The 18,321-nt window shown below is 37.9% G+C and overlaps 1 protein-coding gene across 1 annotated transcript in view; it reads right to left on the bottom strand.

Moving 5' to 3' along the window:
• Positions 1-18,321, bottom strand: part of NWD2 (NACHT and WD repeat domain containing 2) — a 55,561-nt gene that overhangs the window by 22,419 nt on the left and 14,821 nt on the right. Inside the window, exons 2-3 of the mRNA XM_059818164.1 lie at positions 11,381-11,469; positions 6,434-6,550 (exon numbers count right to left, since the gene is read on the bottom strand). Coding sequence (XP_059674147.1) covers positions 6,434-6,550; positions 11,381-11,469 — 206 coding nt within the window. The remainder of the gene's footprint in view (positions 1-6,433; positions 6,551-11,380; positions 11,470-18,321) is intronic.

Genomic DNA, 18,321 nt, shown 5'->3' with positions numbered 1-18,321 from the left:
AATAGACCATTACATCTAGCTGATTACAACACTACCTCAGAAGATGGTTTGGTCAAGCTCCTGAGGGTCAAGAGAAAATAAATCTCATAAATTTCATAAAGCCTATTTCTTCCTCTACACATTATACATACAATGATGGAAATTTGAGTTCATGCTAATCTTTTTCTCACTAATATGGTCATTTATATTCAATACAATAGTTAACCTTTCTGGAAAGCAGCATGAAAAATTCCATTTGTGTCAAGAAAAAGAAATACAGTGACTTAGCAGAAAATACGTACAGTCTTCTGACTGTAGGCTGAAAATGCAAGCTATTTTAAGACTACATCAAAAACCATGCAGTTTCTATGTTCCATGGAAAAGCTGTCTGATGAATCTTGTAGCTATTTTCAATAGGATATGTTTAAAAAATGGGTAAGCATTTTTAGACCCTAGATTTTAGATTCAGAGAATCAGAGATGATTCACAGGAAAATACATTCCCAGCCCTAAAGCAGATCAAGGAACTCACTTAAAATAGCTTAATCATATAGTATCACCCCATGCTTGATTCCACTCTGTGTGTATGTATGTGTGTTGTTCGGAGACAAACAACATGGAAAGGGATATACACCCTTTGCCTGTTAGTCTGGAGGCTGTGAAAGAAGACCAAGGTTGGCTGAGGGGAAAGTTGCATACTGTGTCTTTAAAATTTAATCACTTTTTCTATTTTGAAGGATTTAAAAAATATACAAGCTCTACTTTGACATTCACAGAAAAATCTTTCCTGTTGGCCAAGTCCATCTAAAACAGGATTAGTGTCAGCAGACATACACTTGACTTCAGATTAATGCCAATGAGTCCTGTGGAGCCATTCCTGATATGCTGTATGACCCCAAACCCACTTACGTTAGAGGGAGTTCTTATTTGGACGGGTTTTGAATCAGATGTGGAGTGAGAAGAAAATTCATAGTTTGATATTTGTTTCTTGGAATATACTTTATTGGGAGAGGTGGGCTGTTGTGCCACGTCTGGTTCCAGCTATTTCTCCTCATTCACTTAAAAACTATATATAGAGCTGCTTCCTTGAGGAAAATTGAATTCTGAAATGTACCAAGCACATGTAACTTCTACTGAATTTCCAAAGAGCACTCGGTGCTTAGCATTCCCCCTAAACTGGCTGTTTTACTATAGACACATTTGACTGACTTTAGCCTCCCTCACTTAAAATGTGTGGCAATTTTCCCAGGAGAGCAAAGGCAAAATGTAACTCAGGTGTTCCAGAACCTGTATATATTCAGTTTTCGCATTAGGAATAAACCCGAAAGTAACACCAGAATTGAAATGGGAGTTGAGGAGATTCAGCAAAGCCGGAGTAATACAATTTGGAATTTTCTCTGAGCGGGAATATGCTCAGAATTATCAACCATTTGTACTAAGCAAAGAGAACCAACTAGCAGTATACTTCATAGAATGATTAAAGCATGCATTGTACTGTGGGAACAAAAAGATGCAGAGATGTAAAAAGCATTTCACTCCTCAATATACCATATTTTGTCTTCAGTTTCAGGGTGATTTAAGGTCATGCCAAATATTGTAAATTGCTAATATGCTTTTAAAATCCTACTGGATTCCCAATTTTATAATGCTAGGTCTTTTTTAATAGTTCATTAATGCTGAAATTAACAACAAGTTGTCAATAATTTCAGAGGGATAATAATTACAATGTCTGTTCAAAGTAGGTAGAAAATGTTTTTGCTGTTCTTTGGACCAGCTGACTTGAATGATGGGTGGGGAGAATCTCTTAGTTTTGTACAAACCCAACCATATTTAATTGAGCAAACCATTACAGGCAACAAACTAACATTTCATTTCCATTTCTCCCTTTCATTTTACAATTTTTCAGGACGTAGTCATGCAAGAACACCAGTTAAGGCAGAGACTGTGTGGTGCTGCACAGATGGAAGAGCGCACCCACGTGTTATAGCTTGCAGAAGAGAAGTGCAGAGAAGCCTGCCAGTTCTTTCATCTGTACAAAGGCATAATCAACAGCAGGTTAGTACTGGAGTACTAGTTAGGGAATCCCAATAAAAGGGCAGTAAACTTATTCTGCAAATAATCACTATAGACTAAATAGTTCAAGGCCTTAATTGATATCAAGCACTGTACTTGGGTTCCTAAATTAGCAGTCTAACTCTCTAGTGTCTCCTTGCTGTTAATGGAGAAACAGTTGTCCAGAAGTTGACTCAGATATTACTGGAGGTACTTACATCTTTCTATTAGTTGTTAAAGGTGTCGAGACTAGATCTGTAATAGATGAATCCTGTTCATGATCAGTACTAGTTGTGGGATGATAATATAACCTTTATTGTCACTCTACCATCCTGTCTATATTGCTATCTCTTATGAATTTACTAGGAAACGTAATCCAACAAAATGTAAAGGTTCCAGTGATGCACTGAATGTATTTTGTCTTTAGTATTGTTATGCAATGCAGAGTTTAAGTAGTTACAATTTAATATATGCTGCATTTCAATCTCCCTATGTAGTTCTTATTGGACTGGAGACAACCAGTATGATTTCTGCATAAAATTTGTATGGCAAGTATTTTTCCCACAGAAATAGTACTTTTCCCCTCATAAGTAAGTCTTGATAAATGATTCTGTAGATCAAGAATAGCATGGTATGTATTTACCTACAGTAAAGGCTATGAGTTTTTAAATGATCACGTATAAAAGGCACTGATTTTACACAGCAAAAAACCAACCAAACAAGAAAACCAATGTAACCAAAAAACCAAACAACTCCCCTCTTTCCCTAATTGGATCAAGTGTTGATAGAGTTCAGGCAGTAGGTAAGAGGGGGACTGTACATACCCAAAGACAGTGTCACAGGAAATGAATTACTCATTTTTTTCAGAACTGCTTCCTCCTTTGTGTTTATGAATGCGTTCATTTGGATTTTGTTGTTCCGTATCTGAAGAAAAGCTTAGGACTTCCAACTTATGCACTGCACTAATTTAAGAACTGAATTTCACTTTCTCTCCATCTGATATCACAATGCAGGCACCAAGTGCCATAAAGAAACACCTGCTAAAATCAATCCATATCTGCTAGTTAATTCTGAATAGTCCGATTTAATCCCAGATCTGTGTCTGTATTAAAAAAGCGGTAATTGGAAAGTAAAAAAAATACCCAGCTGAATGGAAGTGGCACATTTTATAGAACTTTCTCAAGAAATGGGAAGTTGCCCAAAGCCTGCAGTGCCAAAGTAAGGTTTTAATTACGTTACTATAAATTAAAACTAATTATGCTTGTTGGAGTAGAATCATCTTCAATTTGTGTTGTAAAGGAAATAAACCCCATCCCACTAAGGTGAGCAAAAGACAAATGTGCATAAAGAGATTTCTGTAGTTTTGCCAGTCTAGTCATTGGGACAGCTATTACTCTGGCCCATACTTGAAAAACCTGGAATAAATATTGAAGTCATTGGCTCATTGCAACCTCTTTGCTAACTGTTTTGTTCTGTTTAAAATTTCTGATTTGGCTTGATTTCTTTCCTTGGTAACAATATCAGGCAGGCAATTCTTAACAGCTTCTGAGCTGTTAACAAATTCTGAGCTGCTAAATTATGCAGCAATGGTACATGATGAGGTTTCCTTCACTGTCAGAGATTTTAGAACATCCATGTCTAAGGACACTGGGTGTTGCTACAGGAAAAATGCCATGCCTTTCTATTCCAACTCTGTTTTTTCATCAAAGGGAAGACAGAGTAGAAAAATAAACCCACAAAACTAAATTTAGTCATGTAAGATGGAAGCTACCCAAACTCTCTAGAGATCTGGGCCAGTGTATGCTTGTGAAAAACAGTGTCATGACAGCATCAAACCCAGCCCAGGCTCAGTAAGTACTCCAAGCGCCGGGCTCTTTACAGTCAAGCGCTGAGGATGGCCTTTGTTCCCCAGGGCTCTGAAGCTAAATAACAGAGTGAGGCAAGCAGATGAATGAAACAGAGCTAGCGAGATGGTTGTAAGTGTGTGATAAAAGTACAGAACAACACATGCTACGGCTTGCTCTTTGTCTAATCTTTGGCATGGAGAGAAGTGATCTCCAGCCTTCACAGCAGGCAGTGTTTCTGTAGTTTCAGTTCGCTAAATCTTTAAAATTTTTCCCTTAAAAAAATAATCAAGGACTTGCACTTTTTTTAGAATTCTTCTCTGCCTTATTATGACAGGTCTAAGAATTAGAGTTCACTTAGCTGTGTTTAGGTATAGAGGAGAAATCTACCTTTTCTAAATTATTTTCTTAGCAAACATAGAAAAGAAAATTTGGAATAGCAAAGGCATGGTCTTAAAATTGCTTTCGATTGAAGTCTAACATCAAAACACAGGTTAATAAATGGGAATTAAAGCTGTCAAAGGACAGTGGCAAGTGTCCTTTGACGTCTGAGTGACAAAGCGTTTCCACTACCCTTCCAGTTGCAATAAACAAGTGACTATGGAGAGGACAATCAGTAGTATATCAGTAGTAAACAGAAGCAATGTCTTTTTACGTTCAGGCCAATCCTTGAAAACTTGTGATGTAACAGCAAAATGTTTGTAATTTAGTAAAACTTACACTAACAATTAGTATAATAATTGACAAAATTAGGTAAGTAGGATTAGGCATGTTTACTTGAAAACATTCAGACTGATGAATAGATACTGAATGAGTCTGTCTTTTGCCCTGCATGCTCTGGTACTTCTACAGCACTAGAATGAAACTGGAACTGAGTTTATATAATGTAGGCATGATATCTTTTTTTTTCCTCTGTCTTAAATAATGTTGATTGTCTTCCTAAACACAAATGAAGAGTTTTATAGAGGTTAATTTAACTTGAGACTTACCCTAATATCTCTGCAGTCCTGCAACTATGCATAGAAAAAATAATTGTTACACATCCCCCATTTATTTCTCACAAAGATGGAGCCTCAAAACAGCTGATAAAGAATTAAATATGTTTTGGAATAATACAAATATTTGTATTTTAGAGAAGTATCCTTGATCATAGCAAATCCTACTCATTGTGACCATTTTTGTACTTTCACTGAAGTCTCCCTTGCACATAGTACTTCTCATATACAAAATAAACCCACATTCTTCCCAAATCATCTTGTCTTTTGTTTTGATGCTTTAGTAGATGTTGTTAAGTATGCAGTACATACCACTGAACAGCCAATCTCATTAGAGAGATTCTCTATTTAGATCTACCCAGAAAGTTAAAGAACAGCTTTACTCTTCACAGATAAAGAGGATATGCTGCTCTCTAAGCAACTGGGAAAAGGCATTTATGAAAAGTCATATATTTCTTGTCTCTGCACTGAAAACTAATACAGTCAGCATACTGTGCACTAAACTGGTCCTTAAATATTTTTAAAGTTAACTATGTTAATCTTAAAACATGGTACAAATCTTTCTAAGCACAGAAGAAAGATAAAAAAAATGCACTACTCTGAACTGTATATTTAATATAAAATCAGTGATAGCAAAATCTATTGTATATGATTCATTGGAAGGGGGAAAAGCATACCTGGCAGGACTTTATATATACAGCCTACTCCCAGTGCCTTTCAGCTATTAGAACCCTACACAATTTTTGGCATGACTTCATAAATTCATACTGCTTCAGCTGTAAAAGCTGTGAGGGTAGCTGAAGACTGTTGAGCTTGATGTAAAACAGGTTCATCTACAGAAAAAGATATCTCTGACATTAAAATAAATATGTAAAGCTTTATAAACCACTCCTGTAAAAGTGGTTCAGTCTCTCCTTTAGGCCTAATAGAAAAAGCCAGTGAAGATCTACCTTTTTTGCCAGCCTTACTGACTCTTGAAGAATCCTGAAAGCAACGCTTGTTCTGGCAACAGTGAAGAGATGGCAGAGAGTAGGAAAACCACAAAGACTCAGAGCCTCCTCAGGTTGTCACTGACCTCCAGTCTTTTCACACTCTAATACCTGGCATCCTAACTTGTCCTGGGTTTACGACACAAAACAACAAAATGCAGATCAGAGCAGGTAGTTCCTTGCTGCTGCTGTGCTTTTTTAAGTAAGTCCCTCTAGGTCAGCCAATAATGCATGTGCGAGAAGTGCCAAGAATTAATTAATAGTGGCCTCCTTAAACAAGTAGTCCATACTTCTTTTGTGATAGTAGTACAGTCATACCTTGTGGTTTCTAAACCCATCTTGCTATGAGGATTGATCATGAAAGATCCTTCTTTCCTCTCCATTAATAGTGAGTAATCACTGTTAATCTACAGTGCTGTATAGGGAAACATTTGGATGCAGTATAGCAAATGTACAGCGAGGAATATTAAATATTTTAGAAAGAAGAAAAGCATACATTTGTTACTGAATCATGCATGTTAGGATAGCTAACATTATATTTTTGTTGTAAAGTAAAACACTATTTTTATACCCACAACAAAACATGGACCTGCAGAACTTTTCAAGCAATCTTCTAACAGCTTCATACGAGTCTTTTGCAGCTCAGGACTGTCCCATTCATCTGCTTCAACTCCCCAGTATAAGTCTATGACCTGGAAAATAGTATGCAACATTGTTACTTTATCATATGCCCTTTCTACCCATCAAATTAAATACCAGCTTTGTCAACATTTCATGTACTGCTAAGCATTGCTCTGCAGTGCAGTAAAAGGCAATGAAGTCTATATCCAGTTCTTACACAGACTGGCACGGTTTCCTTAGGTAAATGACAATTCAAGCCTCTTACTTTCCCTCCCAGATAGTCCGTCCTGCGACAGTTTCTCATTTCATATTCATATATTTTTGCAGAGATTAGCATCACAAGAAAGATCTTGATTTGATGTAGTCTTTATTTGCTACTAGATTGCATATAATGGATAGGTAAGAATAATGACAAAAGCATTGATAAAATCCTGGCTCCATGGAAATTAATGGGAGTTTTGCTGTGGATCACAGTCAAGGCCATGACTTGACACCCTGTGTCACTTGTACCCACAGGATATAAACTCATCCTGTGCACATGGCTCAAAAGAAAGAGTATGTGCAGTTCTGTAATATCGTACGTCCTTTGATAGCTGGTCTTTGTTACTTTGGAAGCAGAGATTGTGTAGATATGCAATGGCAGACAGCTTGCTGTCCAGCCTTTCACCTGTAGCTACAGGCTCAGTTTTGTTATGGTAATTAGTTGCAAACAAACTCCTGGAAGAAACTGGAATATGGATGTTAAACTTATTTGAAGAAATTAAGTAATGAAGTGTGATTTCACTACACATTTTAACTAAAAGGCTGAATTCTTACTGTGGGAAATTGAATTTAGAAGAATAGGAACCATATGTATGCATTTCTTCTGGAATAAAGCTTATGGTACATGCTACTACTCTCTCATTTAAGCTACTATTGATTGTTAACATAATGTATGTAACTTGAACAAAAAAAAAGTCCCCCAAAAAATCAAAATTGTATTAAGACATGAATATATTACAATATTGTTTTCTGTAATATTATTTGTACTGTAGAAGCACTCTGCTGTTTCCATAAGAAACAGAATCACAAAACTAGCTGCTGTCTAAAGAGATCATAAAATCAGCCTGAAGACCTAATATAAGAACTAGTAATGGGTTGATGTAAAAGTAAAATTCACCAGTTTACAGCTGGTTAATCTTGGAAAATTTCTCCTAACAATAAATGTCAAGGTTTAAGACCTAATCCTAGAAGTATTTATGCCAATGTTTAATTTCACTACCAACAGTCTCATTGGTTATTTCTGCCAGAAAAGTTTGGGATGCATGTCAGTGTTTGCTGGAGTAGGCACACTGTTTCCAAACATGAGAGGTAATGGCTGATGATGAGGGAAATAGCCCAATGTATAGAATGCACTGTAGCTTACACTGCCAAGAAAATACACTTAATATCTTTTTTTTTTACAGAAACTGTCTTCCAAAATTTTGCTGGAACAAGCAGCTTCTGCTTTACAAAACTGCATCTCAAACAGACTTCCTATTTCCCTCATTTGCACTGATTTCTTCTCTGTCCTTTTCTCTTTTAGTCTCATTAGGAAAAAAGTGTTCCCTTCTTCCTCTCTCCCTTCTGTTATTTATCTATATGACTTCATTATTGAACTTCTCATTGTATTCAGCTGACTGAGTACTTGAATGATGTATGATTGAGCTTAAGTATTCTAGTCATAAAATTAGAGCATCTTAGCATACAGTGAAAAATATTTGAATTACTGGTTGAATGAATTTATTGTGCTGCTCAAGTTCATCTGAAACATAAAAGCAATTTCTATTTTAATTAACTGTTCAGAAATCACGTTAATTCGGTAAATGTGAAGAGGAAGTTCTCTGGAATAGCAGAGACTGTAGGGGTTCAGTGGCTGCCTTCTCTGTGTTATAACATTATAGATTATTTTTATGGGGTAACACAATTTTGGTGCATAGTATCTTAATGTGTTATAATTTTGTCCTGCAAGAAGAAATATTTTCGCCATCAAACCTCTGAAGACACCAAGAATTTCAAAATGAGGGGCTTATCGGTTATTCTTTATGCTAACTAAAGTAAATAGGATTTACAAAATTAAAGAAATGGAACAAGAAGACAACTGTATCTGATGCTGAAGTACCTTTTTACTTATACTTGGAAAAACTGTGTGACAAACACCCATTCTAACTTTCAGTAAGGCTGCCAAAGTGAGATGACAACCAGTGCTCTGTGTGAGAGCTACTTACATACAGTGGCCTGACACTGGTCTAGTTCAGTTCCACACTAGTCACCTAATGGAGACTTTTTGTTCATAATTCAGTGTTTCCTTTTGCTTACTTTAGCTTTTGTCCTACCAGTCTTATTTTCACATATTTTTCTAAGGAAATGAAATAATTTTATCTTTATCGCTTCTAAGTGCTTAAAGAAACACTAAAAAATTTCATTCATGCAAAATTCCACTTTCCTTCTAGCATACATCACATGGTAGAAATGATTTGAAACAGTTCATTGTTCCCAAGAAGAACAGAGTATGCTGCTAATTAACTATGGTTAGTTATTCTCCAAAAATTTTCTAGTACAACTGCTTTCTTTAACCTCTCTGTCGTCCCCTAAAAAAATACTGTATTTCAGGTACAAAACACCATGCACAGCTTACTTGCTTTCTGTCTTCACCCAATACCTGTTTTTCAGAAATATTTTCTGATTCAATGGAAAAGGAAGTCCATCGAGCAAACAAATTCATAGAGTGAGTGAATATATTCAGTTCTGCTTCCACACACATGGTGGTTGTGTTCTCTAACCAACTTGAGGCTGCCTGACAGATCTTATGCTTTGCAACAACTGAAACACTTATCAGTGCAGCCAAATGACTGTGCGGAAGCTGGAGCAATGAATGTACTCACATGCATTTCATTTGGGTCATGATTTATCAAGAAGAGGGTGTTTTCAGGAGACCCTGTATTATAGAGCATTTGTGGTAGTCACATGCAAGGTAGTTCTTATTTGGTGAGCAGAAGATTACATATCAGGATGAAAAGTTGTAACATGTTCTGCTCTGTACAGGGAAATATAAATTTACCCCTGTATCTGAAAAGTACATAATACTTTCTTGACACCACTGCACTAAAACCTGTAGTCTTGATTTTGCATTCTAACCTAAGAAACTCAGCATATCAGGAATGGAAAAGGACAAAAAAAAAAAAAAAGTTTTGATAAGTCTACCTCAGAGCCTCCTCCAAAATGCTTTCCTACTTTCCCTTGGTAATTTTTCGTACAAGTTTTCCTACTTTGCTTCCACAGAAATGTGATAGCTTTCTAGCTGTTTTCAGAAATGTGTCAGTGGAGCTGTCTCTCAGACCTCATATCACATAAGGATGCTACTGGTGTTGAAACTATATAATAAAATAATTTGCCTCCATGAATATCAACTAGAGTAAACTTAATTATTCCCCCCTTAGAGATGACATTACAATCCATTTGAAGAAAGACATGTTTCCTCTCACAAAGAATTCAGTGGATTATAATCTACTTGGAAGAGACATTTCTCTCCTGCCACTGAGATGTCTCCTCAAAGATGACTGAGAAATAAAGAGTTTATATTTTCCATTAATGTCACATGGTAGTAACAGGAGAAAAATGCTTTATTATTTAAATATCTTTTGCTATTCCTTGCATGTACCACTGCAGCTGGGACTTCCCAATCAGCTGATGAGCTAGGACCTTCAGATGAAATTCTTTTATAGCCATAATCAAAAATCATGCTGGAATTTACCACCATGCAGATTCAGCAACTCCACTGTGACTCAGGGAATTAAAAGCAAATATCCCAATTTAAGAACTTGTTATTTTGATTAAAAACCAGCTGCATGTGCATCAAGAATAATACACTGGGAGAAACAGGATGTTGCATAAAAGGCATTAGCTGTTTCCAAGTAAGCTACACTCTGGACAGCTGAGTTTTTGGGGTCACTGAGATGGGAAGTTAATACAACTACGTGAGGAAGGCTTGAGGATGTAGAACCAGAATTTTTGAAAAATTGAACAACATTTTTACAACATCACATGCTGTACTTGTTTCTCTTAGCAGAGAGCCAGTTTCAGGCCTGCTGACATATATGGGACTTCACTGGATGACTTTACAGGACTGTGAATTAAGAAATACCTGATTAAAAGTACCAGTGACTTTAACTGTGATGCCAAACTCCTGTGTTTCAAGTCAAATGCAACTGTATTTATTACCAATTGGCTCTTACCAAAGATGTGGATGAGTTTATGTCTTCCATAACACGAAGGAAAACAAGAACTGACTGAAGCAATGGGAATTTTACAATTGACATTAAAGGAAGCAAATTCCACAGTATGTAATCACAACAGAAATGTTCCACATTCAATTCATTTTGGTAATCAGTTTCAGTATTCACCTGGTTAAATTATTTTCCACATTACAGTGGAAGACAAACCTGTAGTTAGAGTGAATATACAGATGGTGCTACTTCAATAATGATTACATGAAATTAAAAATAGGTTGCATTAACTTAAGTATGGTTTCTAGAAGTACAACACGGTAATTCAGATGTAACATTTATTTCTCCTTAAATACTTTGAATATCTAAAATAGAGGTGGTTTTATTAACTTTCTCATGTGAAAGTCATCAGTTTGTTGCCATATTGCTTTTACCACCAGTGCAATGTTGCATTGTAAAACCGTGTGGTTTTTTAATCTATTCAGAATTTACCTCAAATCTGCCTGTGAAACCATTTAAGTACATCAGTTCAGTACAATTAATATACGAAATGTATTTTTTGCAATTTTCTGTTTTACCAATGATACTTAAAAATGTTATCTGTTCTAAATAGAGTTAATTTCAAGAAAAAGTAACGCAAGATTCAACAAAACCTACTTGAAATTCCAGCCCATAGTTTTCCCTGCAGAATTCTCTCAGCTTAGGATACACATGTTCTCTTAGGGCGCTCCTTTCCGCTATTGTATCTGTGTTGGGGAAAAAGATGTTATTAACAATCTTTATATGAAGTCTGTTCTTTTAGTCAGAGATACAGATTTAGCACATAAAAAATAACCCTTAAAACACCCCCCACCCCAAATCAAGTGCTGAGATTTAGTCTCCAAACTGTTTGTTGTGCAACATTAGGCTTCATACACAGCTTAATATCGCAGCATATTTCAATACAGTGCAGCTGAATTAATTTTGTAATTCAGCAGTCAGAATTTCTTTATCAGTTTGACTTCTATTTAATTTTCAGGAAGTTGAATTTTACGAATTAGAAACACCATGGAACAAAGAGATATACCAAAGATGAAATAGGTCTCTATACTTAGAAATAAATCAATAATATGGATTAATGACATTGTGTCAACACTATCACTTTCTTCACCATCTTTAATCTGATAGCATCGTAAAAGGAAGAAAGCTGTTAATAGCATTATTTATGGTATCTTTTGGTCCAGGTGGTTCCTGGTGATTCCTGTCATACTAAATGTGCAGTACTGACATCATGTTATTCTCACCATGCAAAATGACATGCGTTTTGATAACGAAGTACAATATGGCAGTGATGCCAAAATTATTATTAAGTTCTGTCCATCCGAGTTAATCTGAACTCATTTATATAAAACATATCACTCAAGAAACATACTGTCAAATTTGAAGTAAATTTGGTTAGTAATGAGATCTTGCAGAGATAATAAATTTTATTGTCTCTCCCAGTAAGACTAAGGTATGTGATGGATTTTGCTAGGTCTAGATTGTGACCAGTGTTGACTGAGTTAAGACACAGAGGGATGACACCATCGCTAAGTTATTTTCAAAAATAAAACACAACTGTTGTAAACTACTAGATCTGAGCACCACGTGATGAAAAATAAACAGTGTTAACTTACAAATGATGGAAAACATCTACTGCAGTTAAAGCAATATTTGTATAACTGCACTGAAACAAAACAATAGGTTAAAACTGATTTAACAATCCCCTTATGGTTGTAAACCAGAGATATGTGTGCAAATCTAACAGTGTTTTGTTTATCAGAGCCCCAGCTGATACATCTAAGTCAGAGGGCTGTTTGTAGAATCATGGTCACAGATTTATATTCTTTCTTATTTTGACAATTCTAGGAGAGGTAAAATCCGTAATTTAATTAATTACACCAAAATCTTAATAGCCTTCTTAATATTTAAATATACCTTTGAAATGTTACATACATGTGTGCTATAATTACCATTTGTCTTTATAAACAGAAAACAATCCAGAACACCTCCAGAGAAATTATTTGTTATGAAACCTGCATCAAGGTGAAAAGGCTATACCACAAAGGTTCAAAAGTACAGGCATGAACTTAATCCAATTTATCTGAATTACCACATTTCTTCCTTCACAAACTTTTGATGGGGAAAAAAATCAACGGCATAGTAGTTTTCGTAAAACATCCTCTCTAAGTGCAACAATATTACGTATTTATGATTTAATCTTTTAAAATATACTAACTATGTTAATGTGTTCTGAAGACAAAGAACAGTCCAGAAGCATTAGTCAAGTCATTGCTCCATTGCAAGATTTCTATTTGACTGTGGGCACGCCACTCAAGGCAAGATCCTAAATCTGCAGTGCACAGCTTTTATATAATCAATTTGAACACTGCAAATAAGACAGACCCTGCTCTGGATTACACGCGGAGGAGTGTGGCCTCACTCCCTGCCTCTTCTCTTCCCTCTCAGGAAGTTATTACCCTCCTCTCCCGAGCACTGAAGAGGCTGCACTAGGAGTGCTGTGCCCAGCTCTGGACACCCTAAATCAGGAGGATGGGGAGGAAACTGGAGAGGCTACTGAGATGGTCAGGGGCCTAGAGCACATGGCCTACAAGGGGAGATTGAGGGATCTGGGCTTGTTTAATCTGGCAAAGAGTGTAAGGAGGACCTAACCGCAGCCTACAACTACTTCTAAGGCACTGGCAAAGATGATGGAGCCAAGCTCTTTGTGGCAGTGTCAGACAATACAAGAAAGGCAACGACAACATATGACAGCTTGGGAATTCAGGTTGGACACTAGAGGAAGCTTCTCTGTCCTTGGAGCTTTTCAAGACTTGACTAGACAAGTTCATGGTTGACCAAGTTACTGTTGGCAGCACTTCAAGAGGGAGGTTAGCTCAGATGACCTCCTGAGTCCCCCCTGCAATCTGTAGTGATCCTGTCTCTCAAAAGAACCTTTGGCTTAGTCATCCAGGCCCCTCATACAGTGCCTGGGAAGACTTTTGCTACTGCGTGGGCCAGTGGGAGCAAAACTGTAGAGTAAAATAGCTGGTGCCAAGGTCCCAATGTCCATGCCATATGTATTTCAGGATTTTACTTTGGATTGGGCTCAACCCCCACGAACATTTGGAGTGCATTAGGTGAGATCCTGGAGTTACCTTCCTGTTTTTCATCCAAAAGGAACCCAGTTCATGCACACCAAGACTGCTCTATGGTGTGAGTCGAAGTATATTAGATAGTGATGGTCAAGAGATTCACCTCAGAAATGTGCTCCAGATCTGGGAGAATACAGATGCATCCTACAAATATTTAGGAATGGAGTGCAAAAATCAATGCGCTCAGCCCAGAGCTGTCTGAGTTAGTACATAAGGAATAGAGGGATGGATGAGTTGTTCCCTCCTTAGGATCCACAGTCATTAGTTTTCTCTCATACTTAGTGCCTAAGTCAATCTCTGCTTGCAGAATATAGTACACAGCTAACATGGCTATTTAGCTAGAAGGTTGCACTGTGCTGATGCAGCAGTATTATTTTGGCTCTGAAGCAACTTTTCTCAGTGCCAGCCTGGAGTCACTGTACTGCACGGTGTTGCTGTACCTTGAGATAAAAGCTACCCACGTACTTTGCTTCATTTGAAATACTTCACTTTTTTTTTTTTTTACCTTTATAGTAACTGAGGCCCTTAGATAAGTCAGTGATAGAAGACTATATATTCTGTATTCTTTGCCTTAACACAGGTTAATTTTGGCATGCAAGTCTATGAAAACACAGAGCATCATATCTTCACAGTTGAGTAGAATAAACTCTGTTGAAAACCAACTTACTACTCAGTTACTAAGCTGAAACAAAATGATTCTTGCCTCTCTAAACTGAAATTAATCATGACTACAGCTTTGTTATTAAGGAAGTAACAATTCACAGTTACTGTTTGCAGTTACTTAAATGATCAATGTGACAGCGGACAGAACAGTCTTACTAGGGAACTAAAATAGGCTAAGCTGCAGGAACAAAAAAAGTATTGGAAAAGGGGAGAAGTTAAGAGTAAACATGATTAAATGATAAATGGGAAATATATTCTGTGAGGTATACAACAGATAAAACTGTATTCTGCTGCTTTCCATTTATGCCCATAGGACTTACCCTGCAGAACCCCACTGGCTCTAGTTTTAGAACATGGTGCTGCTCCCTGCAGCGTAAGTTGTAGAGTCTTGTTCAGAAAATGAAACAACACACTGCAAGAGTAGTGCTACATTTCTAATACCTTATAAATGACAATTTCTGTATCACCCCTCTGTGCAATCTGTGCTTGCAGCCCAGAAAGCCAACTGTATCCTGAGCTGCATCAAAAGAAGCGTGACCAGCAGGCTGAGGGAGGTGATTCTCCCTCTCTACTACGCTCTGGTGAGACCCCACCTGGAATACTGCATCCAGCTCTGGGGCACCCAACATAAGAAGGACATGAACCTGTTGGAGAGAGTCCAGAGGAGGGCCACAAAGATGATCAGAGGGCTGGAGCACCCCTCCTATGAAGACAAGCTGAGAGAGTTGGGCTTGTTCAGCCTGGAGAAGAGAAGTCTCCGGGGACACCACCTAGCAGCCTTCCAGTACCTGGAGGGGGCCTACAAGAAAGCTGGAGAGGGACATTTTACAAGGGCATGTAGTGATAGGACAAGGGGTAATGGCTTTAAGCGGAAAGAGGGTAGATTTAGATTAGCTATAAGGAAGAAATTCTTCACTATGAGGGTGGTGAGGCACTGGAACAGTTTGCCCAACCCTTGAAGTGTTCAAGGCCAGGTTGGATGGGGCTGTGAGCAACCTGGTCTGGTGGAAGGTGTCCCTGCCCATGTCAGGGTGGCTGGAACTAGATGGTCTTTAAGGTTGCTTCCAACCCAAACCATTCTATGGTTCTATGATAAGACACTCAGCACACCCATCCTGTATTTTTATTCCTAGCTTCAAATCTAATGGAATGTGCTTATCTAATTGGAATTTGAATCTGGTACTTATATTAATGAATTTGAAAAATTCCTGTATTTGTAATAAGTTGTGAAACTTTAAGGAAACAGAAGTGCATATAGTTAAGATGAACTACAGTAATTAGTATGGATGGCAGATAAGCTGGTTTAATTAAATAAAATCTAACCTGATTTACAGTGACAGCAAATCTGTGAAGCTGGCAGATCCTAACAACAAAAATGTCACACAGGGAAATTCCACCTTCCAGGCTGCTGCTGCAGATGAACGGATTAACTAAATGACATTCTTCTGGCAACCAAAATGAGACAGTAGCTGTGAGATGAGCTTTATACACCCCCTAATATTAATTCTGATACTCTTGAAATCCAAATGATAGTCCACAATAAACTGTGGAAATGAAACTACATCTGCAAAAACATTAAGACAAGACTTAAAAAAGCCTCAACCCAAAATTAATGTCTAATATTTAAATCAAACCAAAAAACAACCCTGTCCTGAGCAAGACAGTAACTTGCTGAACACGTATCTTTCTTGCAAGTGCTAACTCTTGAAGACGGTTGCTTCCTAAGCCAGTCCATACCCACACCATCCTGCCTACCCCTACACTTTGAACTGACTGAGAAAGCCATCGCAGCCCTCCATCTCTCCGGGCATCCCTAGTGTAATGCTGAGGACAGCACTGAATTAACCCTGTATGCATTTATGGCCTTTCTGCTAAATAATAGACAAGCGCTGTTTAAACATGACTGTGTGAGGTGTGATTTCTGAAGGCTTGTAGCTCAGTCAAATCACTGCCAGTTTTCATTAGAGTACTCCAAGGTGCTGCTTCTCAGCGTGAACTATTTCCATGCCAAAGTCTGACCTTCAAACACAAGCTGTTCTGCTATTAAAGTCGCTTATTTTATTTTTAATAGGGAAAGTACATTTTAAGTTCTTGTGTTAGTAAGCAGATGATGTGTATTTACAAACAGTTGCCAAACATTAATCTCTGGGATAAAATAAGTCATGGAAAATAGCCTAGTTGAAGAAAATTTCAAAACGTATATGCAAGTGAATAGAAAGAGTTAACAGGGAAGCCCGACTCAAATTGCCCATTTTCAAGCACCAGTTATTCTGCCCCAAGACCAAACAATTTATTTTCTTGCTGGTGGTCGTACTGATCTGAGTTCAGCCACAGTGATGGGAATGGCTGTTTCACACGCGTGGGCTGCAGCCACACGATGACTCTTACTAAACCAAGGCTCAACGCAGCTGAATAAGGAGGTTGCTCAGCCCCATCCTGTTATCGTGTGTTGCACAGGGGGTGCCAATGTGGGGGAGTGAGCCGCATTTGACCACCCTCAAAGGAGCAGGGCATTCAAGTTGAGGGTCTGTTCACAGAAATGTAACCCGTGAGTAACCTTACCCAAGCACGATGCAAGTTAAAGCCCTCAAGCAGGGCAAAGTCCTAAGCAGGGAGGGTCTTTGAGCTTACACAGTTTGACTGACAGAGGAACATGGCATTACCCAGCTCATGGGAGCTGGCAGGAAAATTGTTGACTGACATAACAGGTTGAGGCAGGCAGCTGAACCTGGAAGAACCAAGGCAGAAAAAGAAGAAGAAAAAAGCTGCCTTTGCAGCTGTTCAAGGTACAACAGAAATGAACGTCATATGGTGTCACAGAGCTGCCCGCAGGTTTCATCTCCAGCCCAGCACCCAGGAAAGAGCAGCTCCTTGTATGCACAGAAGAAACAATTTCTGTATCACCCCTCTGTGCTTGGTGTTCCCGTGCTTTGCAGTGGGTCAGGACAGAAGCTTGCTGGGGGTCTTGACCTCATCTCTTTCACAGCCTACTTCTCTGCTAGCTTAGTCTCCTGCACAAATGCACACGGTGCACCTAACGTTGGAGTCTTCTGTGCAGCTACGGAGGTCTGAGGCCCTGGATGAGCAGAGAACATCTTCTAATGTTGTCCTGAATGCATATCCACTAAGATACCCAGCTGTTTGCTTCCTCTAAGTATTCTAAATGCTTAGATTTGCTGGATGGGTAGGAAGATTCTTGCATAGGTTTTTTTTTAATACATTGCAATATTAAAAAATGTGGATATTTTATAACCATCGTCCACTAACTGCAGTGAGAATTTCTGTACTTGAATTATCTAAGGATATGATGCAAAAAAGGTTAAAAATTACTTAGCAGCAATACCAAGTAAGGAAGTGGCTGCCAAACCTCTTAATGCTAGTATGTTCTTGTCACATAGGACTATTCAACTGAATTATTCCTTTTAAACTGCCTTTTTTTATTAATAATGCACAATAGCATTGTATATTACCCCTGATACTAAAAGCTTTGAATACCAGTAGGTAACAAATGTCCCTAAATATTATGGAAGCCTTGTCTCTGAAAATAATACCATAATAATAAGTCATTTGCATTTCTATAGTGCCTTCCATCTGAGAATCTTAGAGCACTTTGCAACACAATGAGTTTGAATCATGTAGCTGGTAAGAGAGGGAAAAATGACTTGAGCTACCTAGTACCCTTGGCTTCCTAGAAAATTAACTCCATAGACTCTGTTGTCATTTCCTTCCCTTGGGGTTTCTAAGAGTAGAGAGCATTAGAAT

Source organism: Gavia stellata, chromosome 5 (assembly GCF_030936135.1).
Source record: "Gavia stellata isolate bGavSte3 chromosome 5, bGavSte3.hap2, whole genome shotgun sequence".
Taxonomy (NCBI): domain Eukaryota; kingdom Metazoa; phylum Chordata; class Aves; order Gaviiformes; family Gaviidae; genus Gavia; species Gavia stellata.
Note: the sequence above shows the minus strand (reverse complement) of the source record. Positions and strands in the feature narration are given on the sequence as shown.